At 41.4% G+C, this 23,266-nt stretch overlaps 1 protein-coding gene across 1 annotated transcript in view; it reads left to right on the top strand.

Annotated features, from left to right (window-relative positions):
* Nucleotides 1-22,822, top strand: part of TMPRSS15 (transmembrane serine protease 15) — a 94,216-nt gene extending 71,394 nt beyond the window's left edge. Inside the window, exons 19-25 of the mRNA XM_053308916.1 lie at nucleotides 7,822-7,920; nucleotides 9,165-9,214; nucleotides 9,495-9,669; nucleotides 17,766-17,947; nucleotides 18,145-18,240; nucleotides 21,140-21,279; nucleotides 22,201-22,822. Coding sequence (XP_053164891.1) covers nucleotides 7,822-7,920; nucleotides 9,165-9,214; nucleotides 9,495-9,669; nucleotides 17,766-17,947; nucleotides 18,145-18,240; nucleotides 21,140-21,279; nucleotides 22,201-22,356 — 898 coding nt within the window. The 3' untranslated portion in view covers nucleotides 22,357-22,822. The remainder of the gene's footprint in view (nucleotides 1-7,821; nucleotides 7,921-9,164; nucleotides 9,215-9,494; nucleotides 9,670-17,765; nucleotides 17,948-18,144; nucleotides 18,241-21,139; nucleotides 21,280-22,200) is intronic.
* Nucleotides 22,823-23,266: the final 444 nt, after the last annotated feature.

The following is a 23,266-nucleotide window of genomic DNA, read 5'->3' as shown; positions in this document are numbered from 1 at the left end:
TCTTCTTGGAGCGCAGTGTTCCAGGTGTTGATGGTAACACTACAGAATAGTGTAGGAGAGTTCAGATGATGATGACAATCAACATGACCCTTAATATTCACAAAACGGTATAGGCATGAACAGAGGGAATTGGGCCACCTATCACTAGGTGATAGGATTATGTCACAGATATTATCCAGTAGATTTAAGCACAGTGAAAGCAATGGGAATTTAAAAACTGCCTAACTTTATTTATTAAATTTGTATGGCACCCCAAACTTCAGTCTCTGGGTGGCTCACAACAACATAAAAAATTAAAACAAAAAATAACAACCTTACAATTTAAAACCATAATTAAATCAAAAAGCTTGGGTGAAAAGGTAAATCTTTAGGGATTTTTAAAAAGTTGTCAGAGATGGGAAGGCTCTCATCTCAGCAGGAAGTGCATTCCAGAGTCTCGGGGCAGCAATATAGAAGGCCCATCCCCTTGTAGCCCCCAGATAGGCTGGTGGCAGCTGCAGATGGACCTCTCCAGCTGATCTCAATGGGCAATGGGGCTCATGGCAAATAAGCCATGCTCTGAAATACCCAGGGCCTAAGCTGTTTAGGGCTTTATAGGTTATAACCACCACCTTGTATTTTGCCTGGAAACATATCGGTAGCCAATGTAGCTCTTTTAGTACAGGAGTAATATGGTCTCTTCGAGATAATCCAGAGACAAACCTGGGTAAGCTGTTTAGGGTTGTAACCAGCACCTTGTATTTTGTTGGGAAACTTATTGGTAGCCAATGTAGCTCTTTTAGTATAGGAGTAAAATAGTATCTTCGAGATCACCCGGAGACCAACCTGGCTAAGCTGTTTAGGGTTATAACCAGCACCTTGTTTTAACCAGAAGCTTGTATTTTGTTGGGAAACTTCTTGGTAGCCAATGTAACTCTTTTAGTATAGGAATAATATGGTCTCTTTTAGATTACCTGCAGACCAACCTGGCTGCAGCATTCTGTGCATTCCAGACTATGTACAAAGGCAGCCCCACATAGAGCACATTGCAGCAGTCATGTCTGGAGGTTACCAGCATATATACCACTTTTCTGAGGTCTTCATCTCAAGAAACAGACGCAGCTGGTATATCAACTGAAGCTGATATAAAGCAACTTTGGCTACCACCTCAACCTAGAATACCACGGAGAGGTGTAGATCCAGAAACACTCCCAGATAGAATTGGTTCAGTTCAACTGTTTGGGGTTGAACTGAACCATCCCATGATCGGTCTGACTCTGGACCAAACCCCATCCCCCAGGGTTTCATGAGTGGTTTAATTGTTTTTAAAACATACTCCCTCCCCCCGCCGGCCTCCCTTATTTCAGAAATCAGTCTTTGGCTGTTTTTTGGCTTTTCCCCCTCGGCGCAGTGGCCTTTTTTGAGGCAGCCTCACCTGCTCAATAGACTTCTACATGGCCAGGGAAATAAGGGAGGCCAGCGGGGGGGAGGGGAAACCTCTGTGGATTCCCCCCCCCCACACACACACCCCTTGGGAAACTTCCCCAGAGGGGGTAATTTTTTTAAAAAATTGAAAACTTAAAACAACAAGTCGTGAACCTCCCACCGAACTGAACCAAACTGAACCAATGGGGTTCGAGGGGGTGCTTGACTGAACTGGCCTGGTACAGTTTTGGTACAGTTTGGACTCAAACTGGACTGGACCAGCCAATTCTGTGCACACCCCTACTCACAGACTGTGTACCTGTTCCTTCTGGAGAAGTGTGACCCTATCTGGTAGATCAAAATCATCTCCCAAATTCCAACCCAGAACAATAAGTACCTCCATTTTATCTGAATTCAGTCTTCATTTGTTTTCCCTCATCATGCCATTACCACCTCCAGGCAGGCATTTAGGGAGGTTGAACCTTCTCCTGATGATGCTGACATGGAGAAATAGATTTGGGTGTCATCAGCATACTGATAACACCCTGCACTAAATCTCCTGATGATTTCTCCCAGTGGTTTCATGTAGATGTTAAAAAGCATTGGAGGCGGTATGGACCACTGGAGGCTGTATGGAGTTCTTCTAAAAGTTCACATTTAGAAGAACGATAGTCTCAAAGTTACACCATCTGGAATCTGCCAGAGAGATAGGAACAGAACCACCATAAAGCAGTGCTTCCCACTGCCAATCCCCTCAGACGGTCCAGAAGGATGCTATGGTAAATAGTATCGAAAGCTGCCAAGAGATCTAAAAGGGAGTCACACTCCCTCTATCAATTCCCAATTGGAGATCATCCACCAGGCTGATCAAGGCAGTCTTTACACCATCGCCCACCCGAAAGCCAGTTTGAAATGGGTCTAGATAATCAGTTTCCTCCAATACTGCCTGGAGTTGGGAGGCCACCACCCTCACAATTGTCTTGCCCAACCACAGAGACAGTTGGGCAAGGTAAGAGACAGTTGCCTAATGTTGTGTCCTATATCAGTAGTCCTGAAGGTAGGAAGAAACAAAGCTAAGTGGCATTAGAAAAAGTAAGGAAAAGTTCACTTTCATGACTGAGATTTATAGGGGATTTTGGTTTCTACCTGCCCTCGTCTGGAAAAAGACTAACAGCTGATAAAATTGGAAATGTGTGGTCTCCCCATGGTGACATGGAGAAGTAAATCAGAGGGCTATGTTTGTGCTCAGCATCATCCCTCTTGATAATGACTTGAGGAACAGTTTGTAAAATTTACTGGCTGAAAAGCAAGAAAAATGAAGGCCATCTTGAGCACAGTGTGTGTGCCTCAATTAACTGTCTCCAGCATCCCCATTGCTTGAAATGTTGGAGGCAGATGACTACATTGTACTCTTCTGTTAAGGGATGTATTGTGTTCGGCCAGACCCTTACTTCCTCCTTCAAATCTCTGTGCAGATACTGCTGCGTACAAACACTTCAGCAGAGTGAAGTCAATCATAAAATCAAAGGAACTCGGGGTAGAAAAGTCTTCTTAGGTCATTTAGTCCATCTTCCTACCAAGTGTTGGATTATTCTCCAACAGTATTTCCACAATTGCTTTAGCTAGCCTAGTTTTAAGCTTACAGGATATTCTGCCAATTGTGTGATGACTGCTGTACATTTTGTTACAACTTGCAGTCTGGAATTCTGCTGATATTTGGCCTATATTTTCATTTCTTGAATATTTTATCCCTATGGGTAGAAGGAGACCTACTGAGTGATGTTACCATATCCCACAAGAGCAAATCAAGCTTTCACTTTCAAACACAACTCCAAAGATTAAATTTTGATTTAGTCAGTTGTAGGTTAAAAAAAAAAGCCAACTTAAATGCCAGTATTTATAAGCTTGAAAAGAGTTTGGAACTAAATTCTGGTTTAACTGAAAATGTTACACTTTTGACTGGAGTTAAGATTAACCCATGTACTAAAGCATACTTTATCACTGCACAATTCTCTTTGTGGAATCAGGAACCATGCATGAAAATGGGTGCTTTTACAGCACTTCTCACAACTCTGTTGAGGCATCTATTCTTTGAGACTGCATATAAATGTGCCATTTCTAGAATGGGACTGGGTGCACAGTGCAGAATAGATTACTGGCCCTTCTTTCCTTCATCTTTATCCATAGCACCTTGCATACATTCAATTTGATAATAATCAAAGGATCACCATGAGGTCTGAGCTAAATAATTGATTCATAAGATGTAAATGATTATGCAGTACACAGCTTGAACATGCAAAGACTCTGTGATTGTTCAGTTCAATTCAAAAATTCATTATTTAATTTCATGTTGTTGGATCCTTAGAGCCCTCCCTACTGTTGAATATTTTAAACACAAATATTGAACTATTACTATTACTACTGCTACTACTACTATTTTATAGCTGCTTCCCTTGTAAATACAAAGCATGTATGTTTAACAACATAAACATGCATTCGGGCTGACTTGGACTCCACTATTTCTGCAGAGTCTGCTAAGGTGGTGTCCAGCAATCCCTCTTGCTGTATCAGGTTGGATCAGTTTCAATCTGTGATGCCTGATGACGTGGACAAGCTGCTTGGGGCGGTACAACCTACCACTTGTTATCTGGATCCTTGCCCGACTTGGCTGCTTCTATCTAGCAGGGAAATGGCCTAGTTAATACCATTAACTCTTCGCTGAGGGAAGGTAGGATGCCTCCTTGTTTGATTAGACCACATCTTAAGAAGCCTTCCTTAGATGCCTCAGTGATGGTTAGTTATAGGCTGGTCTCCCATTTCCCATGGTTGGGCAAGGTAATTGAGAGAGTGGTGGCAAACCAGCTCTAGGCAGTTTTGGAGGGAACCAATTATCTAGATCCATTTCAAACTGGCTTTAGAGTGGGCTATGGGGTTGAGTCTGCCATGGTCGGCCTGATGGATGACCTTTACCATGGAATCGACAAAGGGAGTGTGACTCTGTTCTTTTGCATCTCTCAGCGGCGTTTGATACCATCGACCATCGTATCCTTCTGGATTACCTGAGGGAATTAAGGATAGGAGGCACTGCTTTGCAGTGGTTCCATTCCTATCTCTCAGGGAGCTTCCAGATGGTGGAGATTGGTGACAGTTCCTCTACAAAATGGGAACTATTATATGGAGTCCCTCAGGGCTCCATTCTGTCACCAATGCTTTTTAACATTTAAATGAAACCTCTGGTTGAGGTCATCAGGAGATTTGGTGCAGGATGTTATCAGTATGCTGATGACACCACAATCTCCTCCTCCTCCTCCTCCTCCAGCCAGCATGGTGTAGTGGTTAGAGTGCTGGACTAGGAACGGGGAGACCTGAGTTCAAATCCCCATTCAGCCATGAAACTAGCTGGGTGACTCTGGGCCAGTCACTTCTCTCTCAGCCTAACCTACTTCACAGGGTTGTTGTGAAAGAGAAACTCAAGTATGTAGTACACCGCTCTGGGCTCCTTGGAGGAAGAGCGGGATATAAATGTAAAAATAATCATCGTCATCATTGTCGTCATCATCATTTTGGACTTCCAAAAAGCTTTTGATAAAGTTCCCCACCAAAGACGCTTGAGTAAACTTAGCAGTCATGGAATAAGGGGACAGGTTCATGTGTGGATCGGTAACTGGTTGAAGGACAGGAAACAGAGAGTAGGAATAAATGGACAGTTTTCACAGAGGAGGGAGGTAGGAAGTGGGGTCCCCTAGGGATCAGTACTGGGATCATTGCTCTTTAACTTGTTCATAAACGATCTAGAAGTTGGGGTGACCAGCAAAATGGCCAAATTTGCAGATGGCAGTAAACTATTTAGGGTAGTGAAATCCACAATGGATTTTGAGGAATTCCAAAAAGATCTCTCCAAACTGTGGGACTGGGCGACAAAATGGCAAATGCAGTTCGTTGTAAGCAAGTGTAAGTGATGCACATTGGGGCAAAAAACACCAACTTCACATATACGCTGATGGGATCTGATCTGTCGGTGACTGACCAGTACAGAGATCTTGGGGTCGTTGCTCATTGAAAGTGTCATCTCAGTGCATGGCAGCTGTGGGGGGAAAACTAATTCCATGCTAGGAATCATTAGGAGGGGAATTGAAAATAAAAATGCTAATATTATAATGCCCTTATACAAATCTATAGTGTGGCCACATCTGGAATACTGTGTAGAACTTTGGTCACCATATCTTAAGAAGGATATTGTAGAACTGGAAAAGGTGCAGAATAGGGCAACCAAAATGATCAGGGGCCTGTAGCACCTTCCCTATGTGGCTAGGCTACAGCATCTGTGGCTCTACCTTGGAAAAGGAGTAGAGTAAGGGGAGACTTGATTAAGGGGAAACATGATCGAAGTATATAAAATTAGGCATGGAGTGGAGAGGGTAGACAGAGAAATTTTTCTTCATCTCTCACAACACTAGAATTAGGGGTCACCCCATGAAACTGAAGGTTGGGAAATTTAGGACTGACAAGCAGAAGTACTTTTTCACACAGCGCATAATTAATCTATGGAATTCCTTGCCATGGGATGTGGTGATGGCTACCAGCTTAGATGGCTTTAAAAGAGGTTTAGACAGATTCATGGAGGACAGGTCTATCAATAGCTACTAATCTGATGGCTGTGGGCCATCTCCAGCCTCAGAGGCTCAATGCTTCTCAATACCAGTTGCAGGAGAGCAACAACAGGAGAGAGGGCATGCACATACCTCTTGTCTGGGCTCTCTAGATGCATCTGGTGGGCCACTGTGTGAAACAGGATGCTGGACTAGATGGGCCTTGTGCCTGTTCCAGCAGGGCTGTTCTTATGTTCTTATGTTCTGCTCTCATCATCATCAGGAAATGGGATTCACTCCCTAAATGCCTGCCTACAGGCAGTAATGGGCTGGATGAGGAATAACAAATTGAAGCTGAATCCACACAAGATGGAGATACTCATTGTGGGGGATTGGAATTTGAGGGATGAGTTAGATCTTCCTGTGCTGGATGGGATTATATTCCCTAAGAAGGAACAGGTATACATCTTAGGAGTGCTCTTGGATCCAGGCCTCACTTGGTATCTGAGGTGGTGGCTATGGCCTGGAGCGCTTTCTATCAACTTCAGCTGATTCAACAGCTGTGTCCATTCCTTGAAGAGAACGGTCTCAAAACAGTGGTGCATCAGCTGGTAACCTCCAAGCTCGACTATTGCAATGTGCTCTAAGTGGAGCTGCCTTAGCAGTTGTACTGGCTGTCAATACGTTTCTGGGCAAAATACAAAGTGCTGGTTATTAACTTTAAAGCCCTGAATGGCTTGAGTCTGGGCTACCTTAGAGAGTGCCTTCTTCTGTATGTTCCCCATCACATGGGCTCTAAATTGGGTGCTCAAAGCTCTGATGGTGGCTCTCACTGAGCCTCTGGAGGATTATGATTTGTGCACTCTTAACCTTAAAACCTTATTTTTGGTGGCCATAACACTGCTTGGAAGGTCTAGGAGCTGGGTGCTCTTCCCACAGACCCAGGGTTGTGTGTCCTCATGAAGATGAAGTAGTATTATGCCAGGGCCCGTCCTTCATGCGGAAAGTCAATAATTGCCTGTTTCATAGGTCCCAGAAGTTGTCTCTCCATACCTTGTTTCCTAACCCAGTTTCCCAACAGGAATACCAGTGACATTCTCTGGATGTTAGGAGGGCTCTTCAGGATTACCTAGGGAGGAGGAGGAGGAGGAGGAGGAGGAGAAGGAGAAGGAGAAGAAGAAGAAGAAGAAGAAGAAGAAGAGGAGGAGAAAACATTCAACTGCTTGCTACTGGTGGGGGGGGGGCATAATGAATCTAGTTCTATGCATTTTATATAACTGACACTACAGCACATCCAGATTGTATCTGTGGTTCCAGATACAGTAGACTATGCACCTAACTCTTCATACAAAGATGTTTCTGCCAAACAGATGGCTGGGCTATTAGTACAGCACTGATAATTTATTTAGTAGAGAGAGGAGGAGGAGAGAATAACTGGAATTATACCCTGTGCTTTCCCAAACTGACTGCACGGACCACCTGTCTTGTGGATGCAGTCCAATCAACAACAAAAAAGGTACCATGTGAGATGTTGCAGCCATTTGTGACAGTTAAATTGCCATTCTGAACACAGAATTGCTGCAAGCCATATTCTCATTTACCAGCTCATGCGTTAAATTTCTTCACATGAGTACTTGCCCGAGTGTGAACTGAGCCTATGAAGATATGATTAATGAAATTGAAAGGTGGGAAATCTTTGGATATTTAAAGAGTCAGTTTCGTAATAAGTCACGGTATTATGACTATAGCATGATAAGATGTGTGTGAGGCATAATTTTTTCTAGATTCTTGTTCAGTTTGAAAGGATTCTTCCAATGTTCCCTTTTAGAAATGTGAATACATCATCTCCTCTCTCGATGGTTGATGGCACTGGTCTTTTTGTGGATGTTACAAAAGCAGTCAACAACAGCTTGATACTAACACCAAGGTAGGTTATCAACCCGTATTTCAAAGTGTCGATGATATTTAACATGTATTTGGTTTTCTCTTTACATTCCATTTGGCACTGATCTTGCCACATTTTATGACTAAGAAATTGTCAACAGTTAATAGCTCTCTTCCATGCTGATAGTTATTTATGTGAATGAACCACCACAAAGTTCATGTTATTCTAACCATGCAAAGTTCATGTTATTCTAACATTCATGTTATTCCACCACAAAGTTCATGTTATTCTAACCCTTCTTTTCTGAAAAACTCTTTCCAGCTAAGGAGGCCTTAGGATCCCTGATTAGGTCTCTGAATTATTCTAAACCAAGCAAGTTCCATTACATACAAGCAGCCAACTTCATGGAGAGAGGCCCATGAGATTCAACCTTGTAGCAAACACATCTGCTAGAAATAATATCTGAAATAGGCCTGAGGATAATATAATAAGATTTCTTGTGAAGTTATAAATTTCAGGAAAATGAAAGTTATGCTATCAGTTTATAAATAAGTGACATGTTCTAAACACCCAATGTTCTGTTTCTCTTATGTGCAATTGTGTTATATTTCTCTGCCAACTTTGAGCCATGATACATTATGATACTTAGCGGATCCCTCATGTGTTAAGTACAGGCACAGTTACTCTGAGGCTCTGATGAATTGGAGGCTAAGGAAATATTCTTCAAGCCACTGAATCACAGAAATGTTTGAGTCATTTTGATCTGTGGTCTTTTGCTGCTCTGGAATCTGTCTGGTTTTTTTCTTGGCCAAATATTTTTAAAGCTTCTGAGGAAGGCAAAGATAAACTTGACAGAGAAGTTACATCTCTGAAAGTTATATTGTTTGCTTTTACTGACATTTTTTAAAATCTTTGGTCACACTGATCTCTAGTGGCAAATGGAAGTGTAAACACATAAGAAAGGAAGGCCTTCTTTCTAGATTATTGCATTCTAGGATGCATATTATTATCTTTCATAAGTTATTTGATAAGGAAAGTACCAGGTTTTTAGCTCCCCCCCACCTCCCGTTTTTGGTAGATTCTCCAATAAAGTAGATCATCATTAAAGATGTTTGTAGTTTTAATTACATTTGAAATACAGTATGCAGCATTTTATCACTAGTCTCACAGTATTGCAAGATAGGTTATTAACACACAGCAGAGCAATATCTGTTCTGAATATACAGTCTTGCACTTTTAAATGGTATTTAAATACCTGAAACGTAATAACTGTGTTCTCATTCTAGGGTACAGTGTCTCAATAATTCAGTGATTCACCTGCAATGCAACAATAAACGTAAGTGTATGGGAAAAGACAATTCACTCGGAGTTCTCAAAAGACTAGTCATAGGTATCAGTTGCTTTTAGATTTGCTTGCAAAAGAGTACAAATGAAACTGTAACACAATCTAAATGTTCCTCATTTTGAGGACTGTTCTGAGGCCTAATTGTAGTTCTCAAGTCATTTATTATTTATTTATTTATTTATTTATTTATTTATTTTATCAAATTTGTACACCGCCCCAAACTTGAAAAGATATGATTCCAATGTAACCTTTTCTTGTCCTTCACCCATAGCATGTGGGACAAGACTGGTTATGAAGAAAAACAGTGCCAAGATTGTTGGTGGTGCTGATGCCCAAGAAGGTGCTTGGCCTTGGGTGGTCTCTTTGCATTTTAATTCCCGACCAGTTTGTGGAGCTTCTCTTGTCAGCAATGAATGGGTGGTCTCAGCTGCACACTGTGTATATGGGTAATTTTTATTTTTTCTTTAATTATGCATATAAACCTAATATGCCTGTTCTTTATTCTCATGGCTTTTCAAGCAACATCTCAGGAATCTGCTTCATCACTCCTGTTGTAGTCTTTCATGGAAAACCTTAAGCTAAAGTAGTATCAGTAATGCTGCTACTCATGGCCAACATGTTGACATGCAAAATGTCTCAGTTCAGCAATATGGATGTCCAAGAATCAAATGAAACTTGATGCTATATCACTGCATTTAATGAGCATTTAATTGTGGAGCTACAATAGCCTCATTATGATTTGCACAGTTGCCTCTTGCTGAGTTTCAGGTAAAGGAGCCTTATATCAACACTAATGAAAACTCAGGCTTTTTCTTTGATGCTGATGCTATCAGATGACTTTGTGCGCTAATGACTGTGCACACAACAATAGTCTAACCTATAGATTACCCGTGCATGAATGACTCTGGTCAAGCTAGCTCTTTTCCAGGATAGCCATAGTTGATGCACCAGCTTCATCCTATAAAAGATGTTCTGTGTCACTGATTCTGTTTGGGCAGATTGTGGGGAACAGGTTACATAGGACATTGGAAACTGCCATATACCAAGTCAGACCACTGGTCCATCTAGTTTAGTATTGTCTATGCCATTGTTTCCCAACCTGGGTTCCTCCATATGTTGCTGAACTATAACTAGTTCCCAGGTTGGGAACCATTGGTCTACACAGACTGGCAGTGGCTTGCAGGCAGGAATCTCTCTCAGCCCTATCTTTGCGATGCCAGGGAGGGAACTTGGAACCTTCTGTGTGCACCCATGCAGGTGCTCTTCTCAGAGTGGTTTCATCTCCTAAGGGGAATATTTTATAATCTAGTCTCCCATTCAGATGCAAACCAGGGTGTACAAAGCAAAGGGGACAATTCATCCTTGCTACCACAAGATCAGCTCTCCTCCCTTAGACTAAAATTCCCTACAGTGACCAGCTCTATCCCTTATCCTTGCTTTTATAGATACCGTACAACCTAAGGAAGGGAGTGCTGCTCATTGCCAAAGCACAAAAACTGTGCAGAACTCACGACAGTGAGATATAAGATATTCTGTAAGATATATACACTGTAAGATATTCCCCATAGGAGATGGGGCCACTCTGAACAGAGCATCTGCATGCAGAAGGCCCCAAGTTCCTTTCCTGGCATGGACCAATGGTCTGACCTATTTTCCTCATGTGCACGGCTACATCCCTTTTACATGTTACAAATTGCTGCAATGAACATATGGATAGGAAGGGAACCAGAGTGACTTGTACACTGGTGCAGTGCAGTTCACAGGTTTAATGCACTGAGTGTACATGATCAAGCTTCATAAAAGCCTCCATGGAGAAGCACACGCACACACACACACACACACACACACACACACACACACCCTGAATTTCAAAATGTTTATACCTATATTAGCAAAGATTGCACTGTAGAGACTTAAGAAATATTACAGTAAAACTAGTGTTTGCTTGCTGTGTGGATATTGATCAGTTATTGCACCACTGAAGCCTTCTCTAGCATAGGGGGTTTGAAGTTGTTTCTCATAATGGATCAGATATATTCAAAACTATTCACTACTAAAATTGGAACTGAACTAGATGATCTCTCAATTTCCTTGTGGCTTCATATTTCATCAGTTACAATAAGGGCTGTAAGCAAATAAAGTGATTAATGTAACATTATATACATTAAATACGCTATACCAGACTAAGTGTTCCCACTTTATCTAGAATCAATTGAGTAGCTGCATTACGTATCCAAGATGTTGCCAGAGGTGTGATTAAGAAATGACCTCATATCTGATAAAGGTAGAGTAAGATTAACAGCCCAGTTCACAGCCCACGTAAACCAAAATAAGCCAACTTATTTTGCCCATCTCAGCAGTGATCGGTACCTCTGCAGTTTAAGTGGCATCCTTGCTATTGCTAAGCAGAGCAAAGGAATCCATTTCCACTTCATTTGGCATTGACAGATGTTGATTCTGCCCCCTTACCCATAAAAAACCTATAGACTGTTTCAAATGTAACATGTAGTTTGGTACTATGTGAACAACCCCTGAAGTACCTTTTGTGCTTGTGTGCTCCTTCTTCCTCCTCCTCTTATGTGCCAGCACTATGATATGATGTAAGATTTCTACAGTGGCTTTTTAAATCACAACATAAATATAAGATATGAAATTGTCTAAAACACTGTGAATGTCTTCAAGAGTTCGCCCCCTTTATTATATATTATTGTTGTTGTTTACACAGTCAGACAGGTGTCATTGACTGGTTTGTTTTATCCAGACATCAAGTCCTTCCCAAAGACCTGGGATGGCTGAATTTTACTGTCAATGTTGCTGCTGTCGAGCTGGAAGTCAAACCCTGGTGGTTGTTTGGTTCATGTGCTCAGTTATTTTTTTGCTTTAGTTCTTGTTGCTTTTCTGTTAAACGGCATTTGGGTTTTTGAGGTGAAGGCAAAGGGGTGATTGCCTGGTTTTGATTTTGAAACAGTTCAGTAACAGTGGTATCCTCGATTTCCAACACCTCCTCCACCTGCGCCTGAGCAACTTCTTCAATTGGTGGTAATTCTTCTTCCATATCTTGAGCCTGTGTTGCTCATTGCAGTTCTTCCAGCTCAACTCCTATGAATACTTTATTTCTTATTATGAATCTTCTCTGGTCTGCTAGCCTTTGTTCTGTTATTTCTGTATCTGGATGCTTCTCTTTCCAAATTTGGTACATTCTTTTTAAATAACCTCTTCTAGTTGGACTAGACTTGTAATAGCAGATCATTATTTCCTTGTTGGCATTTTTCATATATATTTTTTCGGTTAAGTGACGTTTCTTCCAGTAACTTTGCTGTCTTCAGCCCTGGTTGCTCAACTGAAGATCCTGAGTCCTGTAGCCCACTGGCCACCAGATGTCCAGGGACTCCAGCACCTGGTGCAATCCTTGTTGACCCTGACAATGACCGATCCGGTATAGATTTATTAAAGTTACGTCTCACCATATTGCTGATGGGAGAGGCACTCTTTGTCTGGCTCCTCTGGTGACACCTGTCCAGTATGGTTGGACCTCTGGCATAGCTCTCACCTTCCTCAGAGCACGCAGGCCCCACTACCACACCAAGGTAGTACCTCACTGGGGGTATTATTATTGTTGTTTACACAGTCAGACAGGTGTTATTAACTGGTTTGTTTTATCCAGACATTGAGTCCTTCCCAAGGACCTGGGATGGCTGAATTTCATTATCACTGTTGTTGCTGTTCTTATAGATATCGTCGCAGAATATAGGCTGTTCCCAGTAAAGTTGCTTTTTGTAATTGGCTGATGGTGATTTCTGTGGCCCCTATCATGTTGAGGTGCTCTTCAAGTTGTTTTGGAATTGCACCTAGGGCAATTTATTATTATATTATTATTTTTTCTTGTCTACACAGTCAGACAGGTGCCATTAACTGGTTTGTTTTATCCAGACATCGAGTCCTTCCCAAGGACCTGGGATGGCTGAATTTTATTGTCAGTTGTTATAGATATCGTCACAGAATATAGGCTGTTCCCAGTAAAGCTGCTTTTTGTAATTGGCTGATGGTGATTTCTGTGGCCCCTATGGTGTTGAGGTGCTCTTCAAGGTCTTTTGGAACTGCACCCAGGGCGCCAATTACCACTGGGATTATTTTGGTCTTTTTCTGCCACAGCCTTTCAATCTCAATTTGTAGAGCTTTGTATTTGGTGATTTTTTCTACCTCTTTTTCTTCTATTCTGCTATCCCCTGGTATTGCTATGTCGATTATTTTCACTTGTTTTTCTTTCTTCTTGACTACAGTTATATCTGGTGTATTGTGTGGTAGATGTTTGTCTGTTTGTAGTCGGAAGTCCCATAATATTTTTACATCTTCATTTTCTTCAACTTTTTTCAATTTTATGGTCCCACCAATGTTTGGCTACAGGTAGCTTGTATTTTTTGCAGATGTTCCAGTGTATCATCCCTGCTACCTTGTCATGCCTTTGTTTGTAGTAGTCAGTCTGTGCGATCTTTTTACAACAGCTGATTAGGTGGTCCACTATTTCATCTGCTTCTTTACAAAGGCGGCACTTGCTGTTTGTTGTTGACTTTTCGACTTTTGCTCTTATTGCATTTGTTCTTAGTGCCTGTTCTTGCACAGCCAGTATTAAACCCTCTGTTTCTTTCTTCAAGTTGCCATTCTTAAGCCATTGCCAGGTCTTGGTGATGTCTGATTTTCCACTTATATTGTGCAAATATTGACCATGCAGGGGCTTATTTCTCCATTTTTCTGCTCGGTTCTTGACTTGTTCTTTCTTGTAGGCCTGCTTTGTTTCATTGGTGTTGAATAGTTTTGCGTTATTGACCATTTGAAGTGCATCTTCTTCACTGTCCTTGATATATTCTTCAAGGCCTCTTTTCTCCTCCTCTACTGTTTGATGGACTTGCAGCATTCCTCTTCCACCTGAGCTGCGAGGGAGGTATAGCCTATCGACATCACTGCGGGGATGCAGAGCATGATTGATGGTCATGATTTTCCTGGTCTTACGTTCCAGCATCTCTAGCTCTGCCTGGGTCCAGTCTATTATTCCTGCAGTGTATCTGATAACAGGTATAGCCCAGGTGTTTATGGCTTGTATGGTGTTCCCATCATTGAGTTTGGACTTGAGGATTTTTCTAACTCTCCTGATGTATTCACTTCCAATTTTTCTTTTAACTTCAGTGTGTGCGATGTTATCAGCCTGCAGAATGCCCAAGTATTTGTAATGTTCTTTCTCTTCCAAGTTTTTGATCTTGCTTCCATTGGGCAGTTCTATTTGTTCTGTTTTTCTTGTTTTCCCTCTGTTCATTACTAATGCAGCACACTTGTCTAGTCCAAACTCCATTGCTATATCGCTACTGAATATACGGACAGTGCTTAGCTGTGATTCGATTTCTGACTGGGACTTTCCATACAACTTCAGATCGTCCATGTACAGCAGATGGTTGATTTTACTAGATGTTTGGTATCTGAGGCCTGTTTTGTTTAGTATTTGTGAAAGTGGGGTCATGGCGATTACAAACAACAGAGGGGATAGTGAGTCCCCTTGGAAAATGCCTCTTCTAATGCTAACCTGTCCAAGTGTCTCGCCATTGATTGTTAACTGTGTACTCCACATGCTCATTGCTTTTTTAATAAATATCTGAATGTTTTTGCTGACACCAGCTGTTTCTAAACATTTTAGTATCCATGTGTGAGGCAATGAATCGAAGGCTTTCCTGTAGTCAATCCATGCAACACTTAGATTGGTTTTTCTTCTCTTGTAATTTTCTAAAATCATTTTGTCAATCAGCAGCTGGTCTTTTGTGCCTCTGGTCTTCAGGCAATTTCCTTTCTGTTCAACTGGAAGCTGTTTGTTAGTTAATAAGTGTTGCATCACTTCATCTGCTATTATTCCAGTTAATAATTTGAACATGGTTTGAAGGCAGGTTATCGGTCTATAATTACTTGGAACTGCACCTTTTGCTGGGTCTTTCATGATGAGATGGGTTTTCCCAGTTGTTTGCCATTGTTCAATATCACCTCCTTGCAAAATGTGATTGAACTGTTTTGATAGTTGTTTATGAAGGCTTGTTAGGTGTTTAAGCCAAACCCATGCAGTTCGTTGTCGCCTGGAGCAGTCCAATTTTTAATTTTCTTTGCTCTTTCACTTATTAATTTTGGTGTTATTATTAGATCTTGCATTTGTTGGTTACATTTTTCGACCGCTTTCATCCAGCCTGCTTTTTTATTATAATCTATTGGATTGTCCCATAATTTTCCCCAGAATTGCACTGTTTCTTCTTTATTTGGTGTTTCTACGTTTCTTGCAGTTTCTCCTTCTATGCTTTGGTAGAAACGTCTCTCATTCGACTGGAATTGGAGATTCTGCCAGTGTTGCGTAATTCTGGCTTCATACCTGCTAATGTTCTTTGACACTGCTGTTATTTGCTGCTTTATTATTTCCAGGACTTCTCTAATTTTCCTTGAATCTAGGTGGTATTTTTGGATCAGATACTGTTTGGTGTTTTCATTCTTCAGCTTCTTGTCTTTCATATCTTTCAATTTACTAGCATCTGCTCTAAGCCTGGAGATTTTATTTTCTAATCTAATCTTCCATTTAGTTGATGTAGTGCTTTCTTTTTTTACAGGTCCACTGATCTTATATCCGAGGTCTTGTGTTGTTATTGTTGCTGCACTGTACATTAGTTGGTTTGTTTCTTGCAAATTCTTGGTTGTTATCTCTGCAAGTGCAGCATTGACATCTTTTAATGCCTGAGCAAGTTGTTTTTTGGCAACTGTTTTTAGAACTGGAAGTCGAACCCTGGTGGTTGTTTGGTTCATGTGCTCAGTTATTTTTTGCTTTAGTTCTTCTTGCTTTTCTGTTAAACGGCATTTGGGTTTTTGAGGTGAAGGCAAAGGGGTGGTTGCCTGGTTTTGATTTTGAAACAGTTCAGTAACAGTGGCATCCTCGATTTCCAACACCTCCTCCACCTGCGCCTGAGCAACTTCTTCAATTGGTGGTAATTCTTCTTCCACATCTTGAGCCTGTGTTGCTCTTTCCAGTTTTTTCAGCTCAACTCCTGTGAATACTTTATTTCTTATTATGTATCTTCTCTGGTCTGCTAGCCTTTGTTCTGTTATTTCTGTATCTGGATGCTTCTCTTTCCAAATTTGGTACATTCTTTTTAAATAACCTCTTCTAGTTGGACTAGACTTGTAATAGCAGATCATTATTTCCTTGTTGGCATTTTTCGTATATTTTTTCGGTTAAGCGACGTTTCTTCCAGTATCTTTGTTGTCTTCAGCCCTGGTTGCTCAACTGAAGATCCTGAGTCCTGTTGCCCACTTGCCACCAGTGTCCAGGGACTATAGCATCTGGCGCTGTCCTTGTTGACCCGGGCGACGACCGATCCGGTATAGATTTATTAAAGTTACGTCTCACCATATTGTTGATGGGAGAGGCACTCTTTGTCTGGCTCCTCTAGTGAGACCTGTCCAGTATGGTTGGACCTCTGGCATAGCTCTCACCTTCCTCAGAGCACACAAGCCCCACAACCACGCCAAGGTAGTGCCTCACTGGGCCATTATTATTATTATTATTATTATTATTATTATTATTATTATTAGGATAGTGTCAGAGCAGTAGAGAAGGGATGACCAATGTCTTGACCCTCTAGCCCTCTGACTCACTAGTCTGTCCCCCACTAGTCTGTCCCCCACTGTCAGAGACAAGAGACAGCACCAAGTCATTTAACTTCCAACACTGAAGACTTTGTTTGTGTTCCTGTGTCAGTGGAAGTGAGGTAGGCTGTGACCAGTGATAAGTACTTTATGATGTTGATGGCCTGTGGAATGCCCTCCATAGGGAGGCATACTTTTTGATGTTCTGCTCTATATGCCCTGAAGGGTGTTTGTTTGTTTGTTTGTTTGTTTGTTTGTTTGTTTGTAATGGTATGGGAAATTTTAAACTTGACATTGTTTAGGGCTTCAGCATAATCTGGCCCTGCTGCCAAGGGACCTAAGGTGGACTCAGCAGCCCAAACCTTTCAGGATTCATACAGAATTTCTCCGGAAGTTCAATTCCACATCCCTAGCCTGTCTCTGGTTCACCATCTTTTCTCCTGTGGCCCTTCCATTACTCTTTCTTGTCAGAACCTTTTACAGATGCATCATGGATGCCACCCTTCTTCCTACTCTCTGGCACTATCTTCAGGCCTCACACATGAGCCTATCCTGCATCTTGGCAGTGCTCCGGGTGACACAATCACTGGGTGCCCAAATTAGCTGCAGACAGGCCACTCACCAGCAGCAGTAGAAATGGTGTTGGTGGCAGGAGGCAGGCTGGCAGCCATGGTGATGGGCCAAAGTTATGACAAGGCTTAATCCCCTGGAAATCCCCACTCATATGTCCCATCAAAATGAATAAGAGTTGTTTCAGCGTACACCGTGCCAATATGGTTTAAAAATATGAAAGGTAGCACCAATTACATATCGCAAATTGCTGGGCTATCTTATTTAATCATAGGTGATTCTGATTTAGAATATCTATTGTAATCCCCAGGAGAAATTTACAACCATCTTGGTGGAAAGCAGTACTTGGTTTGCATACCAATCTGAATCTATCATATCCCCAAACAGTCATCCAAGAGATTGATCAAATCATCATAAATCCTCATTACAATAAGCGAACAAAAGATAGTGACATTGCTTTGATGCATCTTCAGTTCCAAGTGAATTACACAGGTAGGACTGATTGTCTTTCATAAGAACTGATTTGCATGTTTCCAATAAAAGAACAATGACTATAGACTATTTGGAGTCCTCAGAAACTGACGCATTCTGGGCTCTTTCCAGCATGCTTTGGAGAAGCTGCCTAAGTAAAGGCATAATAAAAGACTGGACACTGGAGCTGTAATTGATGGATCATTTCTTTTTCACAGATTATATTCAGCCCATTTGCTTTCCAGAAAAAAACCAACAATTTTTGCCAGGAACTAATTGCTCCATTGCTGGCTGGGGAAGAACCACAAATCAAGGTGTGCCACCATGTTGTTTAAAAGTCCTGTTAAAATGATGCACAGAATTTCTTCCCTCCCCATATTCTGAATAGCATTTTCCTGATGCAATTAATATTTAGAGCAAGTGAATGTTTCCGTTTAGAAAAAACGCTTCTCTAAATGATGCTGTAGTCAGCATGACATGACTACAGTGGAACAACTCACTCTGGTTTTTAAGGCCAAATTCCACAGTATGGAGAAAATGCATGACTGGATCTTACAGAATTTTCCTTTTAAAAATGAAATGTAGCTGCTGAATAGGGATAAGATGAGTGTGTGTGGGAATGGTGGTGGTTATTAAGCCTTTCTCCTATAGGGCAAACTGTATGTAGCTTGCAGGGCAGTTTTGATCTGAAGAATGACTCAGGGAGAATAAAGTAAACATTCTTCTCTCACTACTGCTCTAATCAAATTAGCAGCCCCCAGAAGCTGCATTCAGTATTTCACTGATTTCATGTTAAGCCTTGAAACATGCTAGTGAGGTTTACACCAATATGTATAGACGTGCATCATTGAAAAGTACAAAATGCAGTATGATCTACGATTAAGGAAGTCAGTATGCAAGCAAATATGGTGCAAATATATATTTCCTCATGTCTCATTGGTACCAATTCATCAGGATGACCTATGGACTGGAAAGCTATTTTTATGTTCTACCATTTACCTTTTGCAAAGAACTTTATTTGCAGACCAGTATTTTTGATGTGCACTATATAAAGGTATTAATAAATCAGAAGCAAAGAATGGTCATGAGGCACTTTAAAGGCTAACAGATTTATAGTGGACTAGAGCCCACTCCGTGCATGAAGCGTTCTCCTCAATTGGTAGGGGTGTGTGGGGGGGGGTGCAGACAAAAGCTACCTTAAGTGGCGCAGTGGGTAATGAATGCCGGCTGGAACACCTATATCGGGCAGCAGTGATATAGGAAAATGCTGAAAAGCATAATTTCATACTGCGCAGGAAGAGGAAATGGTCAACCCCTCCTGTATTCTACCCAAGAATACAAGGGCACCAGGAGTCAAAATCGACTTGACGGCACACTTGTTTGCTCCCAAACAGGACCACGCGGCCCCGTTCAGGAGTAAGATCAGCCCGCACTACATTGGCACTATGGCTGGAGTGGCTCTCCCTGTTTTAAAAGGCAGGGAGAGTCACTCTGCCCCATGCTGCCAATGCAGCACGGGCTGATCTTACTCCCAAATGGGGCCACACACCCCTGTTTGGGAGCTAAGCCACACCTCCGTGTCTGACATCAGATGTGGGGGCATGGCTAAATGCTCCCTGCATCTAACATCAGATGCAGGGACAACGGCTGGGGGTGGCCCACCACCTCAGCTGTACCCAAGCCGCTGCTGGCCTCCCTCTGCCCGTAGAGATTTGTCTGAACCAGGCAACATGCTCCAGCTTTCAGACCTTTGGTTAGGTAAGTGAACCTTACTTACAGCCGAGGGTTCAGTCAGAAGCTGGGGGTGGGAATCGGAGCTTCGGTTGGGTCCTGGACCCATGGCTCAGACTGTTTGGACATCACAAGTTGCGAACCTGAGGTGAGCTTGCCTCAAGTTTCCCCTGATGTCCAAAGACAGCCCAAATATTCTATAGTGTGTGTGGTGAAGTTTGGTTTTGAATGAATGGAATGGGGATGCCAACACAGCTGTGTCAGTGCAGACATAGGCTTTGTACTATCTCAGCTATGCACATTTCTAAGACATGGCTATTATGTGTCCACCTCATTGACTCTCAGCCGATCTCCATTTGCTTTTAATGGAATCTATTATATGCTTAATGGAACTATATATATTCAGAAGTAATCATAGATCAACATTGCAACCTCCCCAGTGAGTTTCAGATCTGAACCTTACCTCTCCGCTTATGGTCACTCCATGCTATGTTTTCATTAAACAGATATTTATCATTAATCAGGTTTATCAGGTGTTGGTACACAGGAAGTTAAGTGTGTGTGTGTGTGTGTGTGTGTATTCTACACTTGGAGGCAATTTCTGTAGAAAATGATTGGCATTAATACTGATGCTTCTCACAGCAATTTCAATATATAGTGTAGGTCACATTATAAAGACAACTATTCTTTTTCAGAATACTTTCAAACTGTGGGTTCAACAGACCTGCAATTTCTCCCCCCAACTCCCCCAGTGCACTCCCATACAATGACAATGTGAATACATGAATTCAGAATACATGAATAACTATATATGCCCATTAATTATGATGAGGAACGTTCTATACAAGCTTGCATTTATTATTATCGATTACATTAACCCCTGTTGCCTTGGCAAAGAGGCATCTTTTAATGTGGTGATTCTCTTTATTTAGCAGGGAGAGAGTAACTGGCCCTATCCATCCCCAGCACAGTACCTCCAGTGACTGCTGCTGGTGTCTATCTTATGTTTCTTTTTAGATTATGAGCCATTTGGGGACAGGGATCTAGCTTATTTCTCTGTGTAAACCACCCTGAACCATTTTTGGAAGGGCGATATAGAAATCGAATGATGATGATGATGATGATGATGATGATGATGATGATGATGATGACGATGGTATCCTGCTTTTCCTCCAAGGAGCCCAGAGCGATGTACATGGTTATGTTTATCCTCACAACAACCCTGTGAGGTAGGCTAGGCTGAGAGATACGTGACTGGCCCAGAGTCACCCAGGGAGCTTCATGGCTACATGGGGATTTGAACTCGGGTCTTCCCGGTCCTAGTCCAGCACTCTAACCATTACTGGTAGCATCAACAGATAAAACCACCTACAGTGTGCCTTGTTAGAAATGAGGAATGTTGGAGTGAATGAGAATGTTGCATTTAGAACTTGTTATGCCTTTTTATCAGGCTGAATTCATATGTTTCTGGATTTTAAATAGGTTCTGTTGCAAATATATTGCAAGAAGCAGAAGTCCCTCTTATAACAAATGAGAAATGCCAGCAACAGATGCCAGAATACAATATTACTAACAATATGATATGTGCTGGATATGACCAAGGAGGAATTGATTCCTGTCAGGTAAATGAAAATATTATGTCTTCTCTGCTAACACTATAGTATAGGTAACAAAAGGCACTGGGAAATGTAGTCCCTTCCAGTGCTTTCCCCATTCAGCTCTATGAGGAAAGTGCTGGCTAGGACTACATTTCCTAGCATTCTGTGTGTGCCCTGGCAGATAGTGCCAGGGATGAAGAGGCTCCGCTTCCCTTAAAAGAGCCACACCAGTGTTAGGTAAAACACAGCAAAGCTCAGAGACCAGCTGGGACTTTGTAATTGCTAGGTAATTATCAGGGATGCTTTGTAATTAATCAGCACCTAGGATTGATGGGAGCTGCCACTGACTCCCGGGCTTTGCAATGAAGAACATTGCTTTATATAGTAGTTTATTATTACTATTTACTATTTATTATTAATTATTCAATTTCTATAAGTTTGAAACCTATATATGACGAATCATGACTTTAACTGGCAGCAACAGAATCCTCTTCTCTGGCGGTACCATTATCAGTATCCACATCATATTATCTTCATTTCTTGCTATTTATGACCTCAACATCCTTGAGTTTATTTAGATAAAAATATTCTGAACAATGTCTAGACCCTAACCAGGGAAATAGCAGGCAACTATGGATATCTTTACCAGGCCATGGGCTGCTGTCAAAATTAAAGCGCCTATAAAGATGCTCTGCAGTCTAAGAAAGGTTGTGTCTCTTTCTCAGACACTTACAAAAGCTGTTATGACACAACCTTCATGCAGGCTCAGAGAATTTGGCTTAAAGTGAAATCTCATATATTCATAGTGCATGTAACTGACAGGCATCTTACTGACTGCTTAAGGCCATGGCATATCTCATTTTGGCTTTGCAGATAGTTTTGTCTCCCATAACAAGATTGTAGGTAAGCATGGTTAAATGGTTTTATTTCTCTTTGTCATTCCAGGGGGATTCTGGTGGGCCACTGATGTGTCAAGAGAATGAAAAGTGGCTCTTGGCTGGCGTGATATCCTTTGGCCAGAAGTGTGCAATGCCTCACCGCCCTGGCGTGTATGCAAATGTTTCCAAATTTGTCGATTGGATAAAAAGGATAATTAATTGAGTTGTCTGGTGGCAACTCAAAGGCAAGCCTTCTCTGTAGTTGCCCCAGGCTATGGAATGCTCTTCCTGCTGAGATTAGAGCTGCTCCATCCCTGTTGGCTTTTAAGAAACAACTAAAGATGCATCTCTTCAGTCAAGCTTTTTAGCTGTTTGGTAGTTTTAATGGGTATTTTATTTTGATTTTTTAAATGTTCTAATTGTTGGAATTTCTTGGTTTTATTGCTGTAAACCTCATAGAGACTTTGGTAGTGGGCGGTATACAAATATGTTTAAATAAATAACACCAGTTTTTAAAACTAATGGGGAAATATAGGAATCACAGAATATAGAACCATAGAATTTTTGAATGGAAAGGGACCTTGAAGGCCATCTAGACCAGTGATTCTCAAACTTGGGTCCTCAGGTGTTATTGGACCAACTCCCATAATCCCCAACCAAAGGCCACTGAGGCTGGGGATTATGGGAGTTGAAGTCCAATAACACCTGAGGACCCAAGTTTGAGAATCCCTGATCTAGACCTTGAAGGCCATCTAGAGCATTTACTTCAAATGTGTTATTTGAGTTCACCATCATGAATTCTGGCTTTCCAACCTATGGATTTCTTTACTTCAAAATTAATAAATCACTTATTTGATCAGTTATGATTTAACCATAAAACACATTCCATTCTAAGCTGTGTGTGTCAACACAGTATTCTGAATCACAAATGCGCCTTCAAAGATCTATTAAAAGAGATGCCATGAAAATGCTCTCAGTTGTCATAACATGGAATATTGAATAGCACCTTCATTTACGTTGTGTCATCAATAATTTAAAATTATGAAGACTATATATTGAAAATTGTAGGAACTTATACATTGCTTAAAACCCAATAACATAGTATTTAACTAAGAAGAATAAACCAGAATAAA

Source organism: Hemicordylus capensis, chromosome 3, assembly GCF_027244095.1.
Source record: "Hemicordylus capensis ecotype Gifberg chromosome 3, rHemCap1.1.pri, whole genome shotgun sequence".
NCBI classification, from domain to species: Eukaryota; Metazoa; Chordata; class Lepidosauria; order Squamata; family Cordylidae; genus Hemicordylus; species Hemicordylus capensis.
This window is presented reverse-complemented; position numbering and strand designations above follow the sequence as displayed.